The sequence below is a fragment of the Cyprinodon tularosa genome, unplaced genomic scaffold, assembly GCF_016077235.1.
Source record: "Cyprinodon tularosa strain WSP-4 unplaced genomic scaffold, ASM1607723v1 ctg19, whole genome shotgun sequence".
NCBI lineage: Eukaryota > Metazoa > Chordata > Actinopteri > Cyprinodontiformes > Cyprinodontidae > Cyprinodon > Cyprinodon tularosa.
In genome coordinates, this window is record NW_024038678.1 from 3,164,774 (window position 1) to 3,177,472 (window position 12,699).

A 12,699-nucleotide genomic window follows, 5' to 3' on the forward strand; every position below is an offset into this window, starting at 1 on the left:
GTAAACAAAAAAGCAAAAATAAAACCCAGAAACTTGTGCTATATGTCTTCAAAGATTTTTGTTTATTGATAATTCTGTTTAGACTTTGTAGATCTTGTGTCTGATTTGTCTCACTGTTTTATTGCAAACAAAAAAAACAGGTTTTCACTGAGAGACTAAATCCCTGTAGATACATTTTAGAAAACAATTTTTAGCCCTGCTGCAGAATAAAAAGGCGTATAAAAGAATGTATCTTATAAACTTTAAACTTGAAATGCACAAATCCCTTGTGATCATTTTACCACATACTGCTGCAATGAAAAAATATGAACCCTAAATACAAAATCCAAAACATTTCAGAGATTCATCTGTATGCTTATAAGCCAATGGAGCCACTTCATCTTTTTTAAACCTAAAAAAAACCCCTCAAATATCCAGTTCATGATAAAGGAAATTCTTCTGAAAAAGTATCTAATTAGAGCAGAGTTGGTGTCATTCCTGAAGTGAAGGATTTGGAGAATCTGTTGCTTCTGAGCAGGAGGGAAAAAAAAGAGGGCTGAAGGCGCAGTGTGTCTGGGCCCAGCCCACGTCTTTCTCTCCCAGCAGATTCCAGTTGAAAGTTAATTGGACGGGGAGAGGTCTGAGACGGGCTGTGCCGAGGCCCATTAGTGATTCCCCTGTCGAATGCAGAGCCATGAAGATCACAGACTCACAAATAGGAGGATTAAAATAATCAATAGCCTTGACTTCTATCGACCACACACACATACACAAAGAGTAATTAGTAGAGAGCCTATTCAGTGGTGGACTATGACATCCTCCTGAACCTTAAACCCCTCACACACACATAGGGATCACTATCTGTTACCTGTGGTGCCTAATGAGGGGGAATAGTTGACTGCTTAAGAAGGAAATGCAGAAAAAGGTCATGAAAGTACTGAACAGCATATTAAGGTAAAGACTTTTTTTCCTTCTCAAAAATGCAAAGTGTTAGTAAATAGTTGTAAGATTTAATGTAAAAACATAACATTAGACAACAATGTCCACGTGTGACGTTTATTTTTTGTCTAGCTCAACAATGCCAAATGAGGATAGAGACCATTGACACTATTAGTTTATAATTGGCCATGCTTTAACAGCAACACTGCCTCCCAGTGTTCAATAAAAAAAATGCATTTCTTTCAAATAGTTTTACAATGGATGGGATTTCTCCAGATTGGACTCTCTTCTACCTTCTGAAATGCATAATATTTTGCATTGGCATCGACACAATTTTAATCCATATTGGATTGAGATGTGGTGACCCTGGGTACAATTGGAGGTCACTGAACTCCCATCTTCTCCTGCTTTTTCCATCAGTGTCACGGTGGAGCTGGTGCCCATCTCCAGCAGTCTGTAGGCGAAAGATCGGTTCCACCCTGAATAAGACGCCAGTCTGTTGCAAGGCAACACAAAGACATACAACCACATACACAATTACACCTACTGACAATTTACAGACACCAGTTAATCTAACAGTCAGGTGTTTGGACAGTGGGAGAAACCAGGGTACCAGCAGGGAACCCATGCTCACACAGGGAGAATGTGCATATAGAAAAACGGTAGACTAGGAATCCAACCCAGGACTTTGTTGCTGCAAGGCAGTGCGACAAACTGCACAGCCCATCAGTGAATTCATGTTCAAGATTAGTGACAGCCTTTTTCTGGAGGAACCGAGCTACAGAAGACACTTTGGTCATAAAGGGATTTTCAGTTTATCCTCTCAGGTTGTAGGATGTTTGTTATTAGAAATAATTAGTGGTGGTGAAAGAAAATATTTTCCTAAATCATACCATCCGTCTTGGATACCAACCTGGATGGATCCATAATTAAACCAACATTTTGATGCTCCAAGCTAAAGTTGGAGCTGAAATCATCCCATAAGACTTGAGCATATTTGTTCCCAACTTAAATTTTTTCCCCCAAATTTGGTAATCCATAGTTTTCTTGTTCTTAGTTTACAGGAGTTTCTCGTTTGTGCTGCTACAGGCTGTTTGACCAAAGGGGTTACTCCTCATTCTTTGCTATTCATAAGTAGTTATTTAAGCTACTGTTGCTTTTCTACAATTTTAAACCGGTCTGTATATTAGTCCCAACATTATAGGGCACGTTATCCATAAAACTGCAGACATATATCTAGAAAAATCACAATGCAAGAAAGTCACTTACTTACTCTCCCCCTTTTGACCCAATTCCAGTGCCTTTTCCATTTCAGCCATAACTTTTGACACTTCTGGAAAAATTGTGTGAAATTTCCCCCATAAGATGGGCTGATGTCTTTTTATTTGCAATTTACCACACAAACAGGTTTATCTTTTAAAGTGGCCACTGTGTAACTTATATTAATCCAGTTTAAAAAATAATCCACCAAGACAGCATTTCAGGAAAACATTTATTCAAATGCAGCAGCAAATCCTAAGCCAAATTCGAAAAATGAGAGCTTCTTTGAAATGTTTTCAACTATAGCCTTTGATATTTCTTTTGATAAAACCAGGACATTTCAGTCATAGCAAGTCTTAGAAACACATATATGCACGATATATTATTGTATTGTCCCGTTTAAGTGATATTGTTACAGTTCATTTGGAGTTGTTATAAACTATGCAAGCTCAAATATTTCTCAATGGATACAAATAAACAGGACTAAAAATTGGGCTTTATGGTCTTTGCTAGGGAATGTAAAGGCACTTCTTAAAAGAAACTTATGGAAATCGTTGGGGTGAACTGACAAAGCTATATGGAAATATATAGGAATGTGATTCTGATGAAAAAAGAAAAAGAAAAGTGACGCTGTTCATCTTCATCCATTCATAACCATCCGGACCAGTTCTGAAAGAAAAATGAAGAAAAATTAATTTTTTCACAAAAAATGTGAAGATCTGCTCCAATTACAGCATGCTGGGCCAAGACCTGCTTTAATCTAAGATGCTGCATTTGGAGGCAGATCTTCCATATTCTCCTCTAGAGCCAGGAAAAATGGGTCAATTGAAGAAGGCAGAAAGGAAAAAGGGGGTCATTATAATCTTTTATTCAGCCAAAGCTATCGGTCCTCTAAGATCCACAGAAGGTTGGTTAGAGTAGCTGTCCTCAACGTTTGCCTTCCTCTAGCTGAGAAGCACAGAAAAGGGGAGGAGATCAGGGTAGCTACAGTCAAGTCAGAGCAGCCAGCTTAAAAAATAAGTTTCCATCAGTACAAAGAGAACAGTCAGCATAAGAGCAACTCTATAACATTATTTGGTTAGTAGAAAAAGGGACTGGTCCACTCCTGCATCTGGTGGCAATACTGTACATATATTGTACAATGACAGCATCTAGACACCTTTAAAACCATTGAAGGAAAAGACCAACTTAAAAAAAGCCCCGCCAACATGCAAATAAAATCTAAAAACACCACACTCAAAACTGACCACCAGGCTTCCACTAAAAGAGACCAGTCTCTTCCCATTCTGTCCACCATATCTCCATACAACCTGTGGAGGAGCCATAGATACATGCAGAGACTCATGCAGACTGCTGCAGCCAAGGGGCCAAGCCAGAGGGCTGCAGGAGTAAAACAGAGCGGCAGGAGGCTACATATGGTTTACAGCCTCACGTCTGCAGGGGAGGGAGACTACCAGGCTTTCTCATGCACCCTACAGGTCATGTTTAATCCAAAACAGACAATTTATTTTTGCCAAGATGAACATTTCAACTATAACAGCATCAGTGTTTGAATAAGCTGGGGTGAAAGGATTGTTTAAAACTAAGGGGCAGGAGAGCCTGGCGGTGTCCTCCCCTGATTTAGACAATGCCCGTACCGGCCCTCAGCCTGACATGATGTGACGAACAAATGCTGTGAACGAAGAACATGTAACAGATTGTCAGAAATCAACTTAGAATGATAGCTTCTTGAAGAGACTGATTAAAAAAACAAAAAACAAATAATTGAAATGCATCCACCAGAAATGCAGTTTTATATACTGCTTGTTTACAGCAAAAAAAAAGAAACATTTATTTAAATTTCCTTTGATCCACTTTATTATCTAGGATATTCAATAAAAAGATTATCAAAAGATAAAGATATCAAAACCTGAGTTTTCTCTTCCCTCTGATCATTTATATAATGTATGTAACGTGCTGATCAGGCTTCTATGGAAACCAGCTGCCCGTTTACCTGATGCACTGATCACACTTTGACTGCAATTTCTTTGGCAATACACTAATTTGTAAATAAAAACAATTTGAACAAATGCTAATTAGAAAAGTAAAAAAAAGTAACAAATATGAAGATGTAAATCTGAGAAAAATGCAAACAGTTATTTAAAGAGTCTTTGGCTTTGATGTATTTAGAGAAAAGGAAGAAAACAGGTTTGAACACTGGCCAAATGACTTGTACATCACAGCTCTCAATCATACAATTACATAAGTGTTCCCTGTGGATCAGAGGAAATATGGAATGACTTTAATAATAGAAGGACTTCTAGTTATTCAGTTTATTAATCTTTCTCTTAAATTGATAACCACAGGTTTTGAAGTTTAAAATAAACACTTTACCAAAGCATCAATGTGCATCAAAGACATTTGAATATCCTCATTAGACGTCTAGATTAAAAGTAACAGTTCCTCCTTAGATTCTTCATAAACACTTTTCACATTTCTTTTGTTTTGTTCTCACCTTCATAATTGATGCAACCATTTGCATCTTCATGCCCAGCCAACAGTGTCTCAACTTCTTCCTCTGACATTTTCTCACCTAAAAAAACAAACAAAAAATACAAACGGACAAACATTGAGAAAACATAAATTTAACTGTTAAAGCTCTTATCAGGCATCTCTCTCTCTCATATACATTTTAAAAATCAAAACGGCTTGCCTAGCGTGGTGAGCACATGACGTAGTTCAGCTCCCATTACTGTGCCGTTGCCCTCCTTGTCAAAGACACGAAGTCCTTCCACGAAATCCTCCATGGACCCCTGATCTTTGTTTTTGGCGATGGCCTGGAACATTGGCAGGAACTGCTCAAAGTCCAGCATCTTGGTATTCATCTCTGCAAAATAAGAAAAAGCTAATAAATTATACATTTTAGGCTATGATGAGGAGTGCCGCATTAAACTAACATAAATATAATCATTTAAATTAGTCAGTAATTCATTAAAACTACAAATTAACATAGAATTTATATTTATCTATAATTTATATAATATATAATTAATTATACAGGCTATAGTTAAATATATATTTTTTTAATATAAAATGAATTATTTCATGATTTGATAAATAATTTAATGCTCATGTACTGAAAGTGAAAGGGGTGGGATTAGGGCAGCTTTCATAGAAACCCTGATGTCTGATTGGCTGTTTCTCATTGAGTGAGACATGACCAACTTCGTCCTGGTTTTCTTTTAATCTAAAGTCAACATTGTTTTATCATAAATTAATGACATATTGGAATCCTTATTTCATTAGGTATTTATGTATTAAGTTTTGGCACTCATTGCCTTCCAAACTGGGCCAGTAGCTGGATGTTAATAATTACTATTTATTTACAATTAAACATTGTAATTGCAAAAAAAAAAGGGGGGTTAAATAATGATGAAGACCACTTAAAAGAAATTGCAAAAAGAAGAAAAAAAAATCAGAACTTTAAAAGGGAAATGAGAAGTAGCCAAAAGGGGAAAATCTTGATTCCCCCTAAAAAGATTAAATTAAGTTTAACAGAAAGGTTTTCTTGTTCAAATAAAAAAGGTTAAGATAGATTACAGCTTTATCTGACTTTCCTTGTGCAGCTTATATCCTGTCATTTGTTGACCTTTATGAAATTTTTAGGTGTGAAATTTGTGATCAAGCAAGGCCCTTCCATTGTCCAACATCCCCTTTTTCAAGCTTCTCTACCAAATAGCTGAATAGGAATGAGATTGATCTTTTATTTTGAAAAAATAAACTGTTATAGGGCATTAGAATTTCACGAACCGCTGCCTAGAAAACAAATGGAGATATATGGCCTAATGTGATCAGACAAACAAAATAAAACTGCATTATACTGTAAAACCATTTTCTCACACATGGGACAGATTACCCTTTTTTTCCACGTAAAATATCATAGTTGGTGCAAAGCAGCATTTTAATGCAACCCCAATGTGAGTTAATAACAAACTCTCCTTTTCAAACCAAGTCTGCAGCAAGAAACATAAGTACCCCAAACAAAAGGGAAACGGGTTCATATCCCTGTAAATCCACGTTTGTGGTTTGTTTCTTACCCTCAGATTTGGGGTTGCCCAGTACTTTTAGCACCTCAGCATTTACAGGGTTCTGTCCCAGGGCCCGCATCACATCCCCGCACTGGCTGTAGCTGATCTTCCCATCTCCTGTCCTGTCAAACAGGAGGAAGGCCTCCTTAAATTCTGCAAAACATGCAAACATGAGACCAGTTAGGGATAGATCAACATAATAAACTAGGAGATGCTCATTGAAAGGTGATACAGAGAGAATGTGGACAATAATCAAGAAAAGGCCAATAAAAAAATAAAAAAAGAGAGGAAACAAGCAGACTTCAAAAATGTTGGGTTAAATCCAAAATCATTGTAATTCATCTTCATATTTGCATCTGCAGTAGTTATAACAAATGATCGACGAACAAACATCCTGTTCTCTGAGCTCAGCCTGGTGACACCACAAACTAGCTTTAGCTTCCTCAATTCATAATACTTCTACTAGTAATATAGTCACTCATTACACACAAGCATTCACAAGCTCGGCTTTATTGTTAGGATGCTTCTCCATCTTTTAAATATGCAGGCCTCAATAGATTAACAAATGAATCCAACATGCTTATCAACAATTATCTAAAAGCTAAGATTTTTCCAAACTTGTACCTGAGTGGGCCATACAGAAGTACTTAAATTCCTTCAAATGCATTTAGTTGCGATACAGCTACAAACTTAAACACAAAGTAGTGCAGTTATGTAGCGGGTTTTAAAAGAGTATGGCCTCGGTTTACATTAACCCCTCTCATGGCGGTACTACCTGTAGAAACCGTTTTCTCCTCCAGTTAAAAGGTGAACATATTTTGTGTTATATCTCCACCACTTTATAACATCTTTGTCAATTTATTCAGCAAAAGAGCTCAAGCTTGGTCATATTGTTAAGTCTTGTTATAAATTCTCATTTGGATTCAAGTCTTGGCCATCTTAAACACATAACCTTTGGTCGAACAAATTCCATTGTAGCTCAGGCTGCATGCTCAATTGAACGTCTGGCCCAGACTCAAGTCTTAGCAGCGTCTTACATGCTTTCTTCCATGACTGTTCAACATCACCCGTTTCCCTTTGACAACCTTCCAGAAAAGGACACATTTGAAGAGTAACTACTATAGATGCAGAGACAACAGATTGTGTGCATAGGGTTGGCCATTTGAATTTGATTCCAGTTTTGAACGATTCCATTTCTGATTTTGATACCTTGTTTTGATTCTAGTTATCAATTACGATTCTTTTAAAAAGGAGAATCCTAAGTTTACATGTTATACATGAGTATGTTAACCAGACTTATGTCTGGATGAAATGATATGAACTTCTCTATAACATTTAAATCATTGAACTTCTTTGTGTAAACGTTACTATAAATTATTATATTATTTTCAATCAGTAAATAAATATTGAAACTTTGAACTGTAATATAATTATCTTTTACAGTAACAGTTTCACATGAGCTTCCTTTTTCCATTTATATACAACCAAGGTAGTATGCCGTTTAAGACCATTTTATTTACTCAATTCTGACTCTAGTGCCATGTTAGGCTGAGTGTTGGAAATGAAGGAGAAAGCTCAGCTGTGTGATACTCTGAGATTCACTATGTATATCCTCAGCATTGTTTAATGCACCCTGAATACACTCAACCACACATGTAGGAATTTGTTTTACTGGTGTAGACGGAGGAAAGATGTTTTAAACTTTGTCTTTCAGTTAGTCTGTTTGTAGTCGTAACCAGATTCTAAATGAATATAAACAATGAATTAAGTCGTGTTTAAAATTATTCCCATCGTCAGTTTGATATTGGATATCAGAGAGCCAATCCAGTGCACTTTACATGTTACTGCTTGTTAATAAATAATCTAAAGTACATTTATATTGGTGTTAATTTGTTACCCTATTTTTTAAGTGTTTATGTCAAGGCTAAAACCTCCGCTCACACGGCAAGATATGTAGTTCATTCAACAGTGGAATCACATCTGTATCAAACACGAATACGCTCAGCCCAGGTATCGAATTGATTGGAAAAAACTGGATAAGTGTACATTAAAGTGCTTGTCTTTCTATCCAGAATGCATAGGAAGAAAGGCGGGTATCTGTTAAGCTGTAAAGAGGAAAAAAAGTATTAAAAAAGGCATCGCCCTCTCTTGCAAACAAACTGCTGCAGATTCTTCTTCGCTAGACAGCTTCTATTCCTGGTCGGCAGACTGGGCAACAAAACTAGGAATTGAAAATAAAAATTGATCGACTTCAGGAGGATTTAAAGTTTGAAAATGATTCAACGTGACTAACCCTAGCTGTGGATCTCTGCAGCTCCTCCCGAGTTCCCTCACTAACTCAAGATCATCTGACCATCCTGTTTTTTTGTAGGTGAAAAGCAACATCTCTGTAGGTTTATAGCTCTGTTGCTTCTTTTTTGATTTCAGGATGGCGGATTGAACAATGTTATATTCAAGGCTTAATTTGACGTATGTTCACCAATGTTCTAAACAGAACAGCTGTCTTTATGCGAGATGAAATGACAGGGTTGATAATTTTACCAGTTAGGTTACTTCTGAAGGCATTTGGTTCCAATGTCACCAAGTAAAATAGCAGGACATAAATGCATGACAATGTTTAAAAACTGTACTGGTTTCTAACAAGTCCCTAATTTTCTTGGTTTGGCCTTGAAAATAACTGCCGATAAAGAAAAACACAGAGTACGTAGCCGTAACATACTATGAAAATGATAAAGCAATGTGAATACTTTCAGATTTGTATCTTAGGTTAAATGTAAAGATTTAGAAATATAATTCTGTATAAACACATACAAACAGGTAAGTTGGCAATAAAAGGAACTATTAAAAACTGACCCAAAACTACTATGTAACTTTGAATATCAATATTTTAAAACCCCATAGAATTGTTAATAACTTTTTAAACAGGTTTTCTAAAGCCTTTAGATTATGCATTTACTGGGAGTTGGTGGTTTGTGTTTTACAACTGAACTGCTCTGCTCTAACATCTGTAGTTCTTGATAAAAGTGATAACAAGGATTATTCACATCAGCAATCAAGAAAACACACGGTCTAATTGCACAATATCCTCAGAGGAGAGAGTTCCTAAAGTTAAAAAGCAAAATATTCACCAAAAGAGCAGTGGGACTGTTATGGAATTCTTTTCCTGTTCTCAGGAATGCATCTCTTTCCTTCTGGCCTGTTAGCACAATTCCCAGCACCATATTTGGTATTAGAGGAGTGGAGCAAAGGAGGTGGAGTGAGTGTAGCTATGGCCTACTATGTCAAGGGAGATTAAACAAACCAGTGTCGGGACAAGAACCAGCTATTGCTTTTATCTCACACCAAACATGGACACACTGGAGATGAGCAACTTAAAGCATTTCAGCCAAAACAAAGTTAATGGCGAATGAAGAAATTAAGACTAATAGATGAGAGTCTATGTTTGCATTTAACAATACAAAACAAATACATCAAACCAGTACAACACATGTTATTGCTGTAAGGACTCCAACAGTCTGTTCATTCTTTAGAAGCTGGACAACAATGCAGAACACCTTTAGATGTCATGCAGCTTACACCCTAAAAACTCTGAACAGCCACTGCATTTTGAGCAAGGCGGAGGCTCTTCAACCACTTACCATGAATCTGATCCAGGTTAAACTCAATCTGGAAACGACAAGCAGTTGCAAGGGGGAAAAGAGTGATGAAATAGTTGGTATACAGAGAGAGAAAAACCTAAAGCCTAGATTGCTGCAGCAGGCGGATACAGAGCAGACTGGCAGCAATGATGCAGGAGTCCAGGAATAAAGCGCCAAAACGAGTCGGAGAAAAATGGAAATGTCCCCACAGACAAATATACACACACACACGAGTATAAGTACTTACCAAGGATTTGATCTTCAGAGAAGTCAGACTGTTCAGGAAGAAAATAGGCGAGAGAAAACGGTTTAAGTTGTTCTGGTTACAGGAAATATTCAACGTGTGCTGCAATTCAAAACGCCTTTCTCTGACAATAGAAAATGGTAGGAGTCGCAGATAAAGGTGGTTAAGTAATAAAATGAGATAATTGTTAACATAGCTAAAGCTAGCTCAACAAAAGTTGTACTTCCGCTTAGGAGAGGCTTACAATTCGCGTCTCAAACTTCACCGTTAACCGCGCTGCGAAGCTAAACACTGTTTAATTTAATTTCTCTATTTACAAGCACGAGTCCGGTACAGTCAAAAAGCCAAGTGTAACAAAAAAGACCCACCATTGCTTTGCTGGCCTAGGTGTGTCCGAACTGACGGAAACCCAAAGAATGTGACGGCTCGATTAGAAGCGCAGAGGGAGAAAAACCTGCGGTGCGTAATGATGCAGAGTAGCGACGGGATGACGTCACAGCCCAACTGCACCGCTCCATATATAGAAACAAACTGAACAGAGATTTAATCTATGGCTCTAGCGAGATCTTTCTTTTATTTATCCGGCTCTTGCTCTTGATCTTCCCAAACAGATCAGTACCAACATTAATAAAATAAACTTTATATGGAAAAAGAAATGTCATCTCATCAAGAAAAAATATTCTGATGAATAAAATTGAAAAAGGAGGAATTTAAGCCCTTGACTTCACATCTTTAAACAATTCATTCAAAATTAAATATTTAAATTTTTTTTTTTTTAAAGAACCCAAACTAGTAGACTTGGTTGCTCCTTAAAGATACTCAATAAATAATAAAATTACTCATAATGTTTATCCTGTTAAAGCATTTTTGATAAAAAGATATAAATGGGATTTGGACTCAATGTGTATAGTTTTTGAAAAAATTATGAAAAAAAAGCTTATTAATCTTTTGTGGGATTCTAATTATACCAAAATATTCTGCAGAGATATGTCCATTTTTTTTCAACAAAAAAATCTTAACATTACTTTAACAGATAAGGATGTTTTGTTTGGGATGGAGAAATGTGAACTTGTCAAAGCATACTTTTATATGTTATTAATTTTTATTTATGGTAAATATCAAATTTACACCTCCAAAATATTTACAACAAAAACCTAATTTCCAGATTGTATTATCTTATATTAATATCTATATAGAATCTTTAAAATGAAAAGAAAAACGGAAAAAAGGAAACCATATTGGACTATGTGCTGAAATTCATGTCTAAATAGTGAATTATTTGCTAGAACACTACCTGTGTTTCTTGATTTAAACTAAACAGGGAGTTAATCAGCAAAATACATGTTTAAGATCATTCTGCTTTTGAAGTCTAAAGCAGAACTAGAAGTGTTGGGTGAATGTACATTATTATTTAGTTTTAATGACTTTGATACCTTTTTAAAACCCAGTACAACACTTACTTTGTGTCAAAAGTACACACATTTGTTACTCAAGTAGAAGTATAGATACTGCAGTTTAAAAACATTCTGGTAAAAGTTGAAGTATCAACTTGACCTCTTTACTCAAGTAGAAGTGAAAAAGTATGTGCTCCAAAAACTACTTAAAGGCACACTATGCAACATTTTTCTGTTAATTAATGTGTTCCATAACGTTTTGGATGATTAAATGAGTCATTTCAGGTTGAACAAAGGTATTCTCGGCCGCCCTGGTGGTCTGTGGGGGAAATACCGCACTTGCAATTGCAGGAGCACCGACCCGCACCCACAGGCTCAGAAGTCTCGCGAGAGTCAGTCTTGCTTTACGGCGAGAACTGCTACACGCCCCCAGTTAAAAGCATGCTCGTTGCTAGCACAGTGGCGATCTTTGTGCAGTTATGCTACGTTCACATCGGACGCAGCAAAATCGCGTCTGCTGCTTCAGTTTTGCTGCTTGTACCAGTTAGTTCTGACGCGCGGCTGAAGCAGCTTTGCTGCTCTGGCTGCGCGGTGCAAAAGTGTGTCTGACACGCGTTGGGCGGAGCTTCACTATCCTTTCTCTGCCTTGCAGCTATATTTGGTGTGATCAGTGGGAATAAAGTAGTTTTAATATGTGTTTAAGTGAGAAAATACACCTGAAAACGTAATCAGTGCAGTCAGTTCATTCAGATTATCATCCTGCCTTCAATATTTTTCCTGTCGGAGCCGCTCAGACCCCCACATACCAGCGGTGCGCCGACAGTAGGAATCCCTTCATCAGCATCCTCTGGCCGGGTCGCCTCCTCGAACCGCGGCAGCTGGTTGGTGTTTTTCATCTAAATTATCCAAACTGCAGGCAGCAGGATAATAAAAGCCAACATATTCTGCCGGCAGATTTCTGCATTTTAAGTTAATTTAGGCGTCAATAATCTGTTTAAGAGGAGTGATCATCAGCGCTGTGTCTCTCTCCCTGCGTCAGATGATTAAACGCGCCCGACGCGCTGCTTCAGCTGCTCAGACGCTCTGCGCCTGCTGCTCAAAACGCGCCGCGGGACCTTATGCTGCGCCTTGACGCGCGTCAACCATTGACTTTGCATGTAAACTCGCTGCTTCTGTCG

The 12,699-nt window shown here is 37.3% G+C and overlaps 1 protein-coding gene across 2 annotated transcripts; it reads right to left on the minus strand.

The window, feature by feature from the left end:
- Window positions 1-2,402: 2,402 nt before the first annotated feature.
- Window positions 2,403-10,623, minus strand: zgc:153867 (uncharacterized protein LOC337226 homolog). 2 transcript variants are annotated; one of them, XM_038283070.1, is made up of 7 exons: window positions 10,496-10,623; window positions 10,131-10,158; window positions 6,255-6,398; window positions 4,871-5,044; window positions 4,673-4,750; window positions 3,816-3,850; window positions 2,403-2,847 (listed from the first exon to the last, which is right to left on the minus strand). In XM_038283070.1, exons 1-6 carry the CDS (start codon window positions 10,496-10,498, stop codon window positions 3,822-3,824), a joined length of 456 nt encoding a protein of 151 aa, XP_038138998.1. In that variant the 5' UTR covers window positions 10,499-10,623; the 3' UTR covers window positions 2,403-2,847; window positions 3,816-3,821. The 2 variants fall into 2 exon arrangements, with proteins under 2 accessions (XP_038138998.1, XP_038138999.1); XM_038283071.1 differs by lacking the exon at window positions 3,816-3,850.
- Between the last annotated feature and the right edge of the window lie 2,076 nt (window positions 10,624-12,699).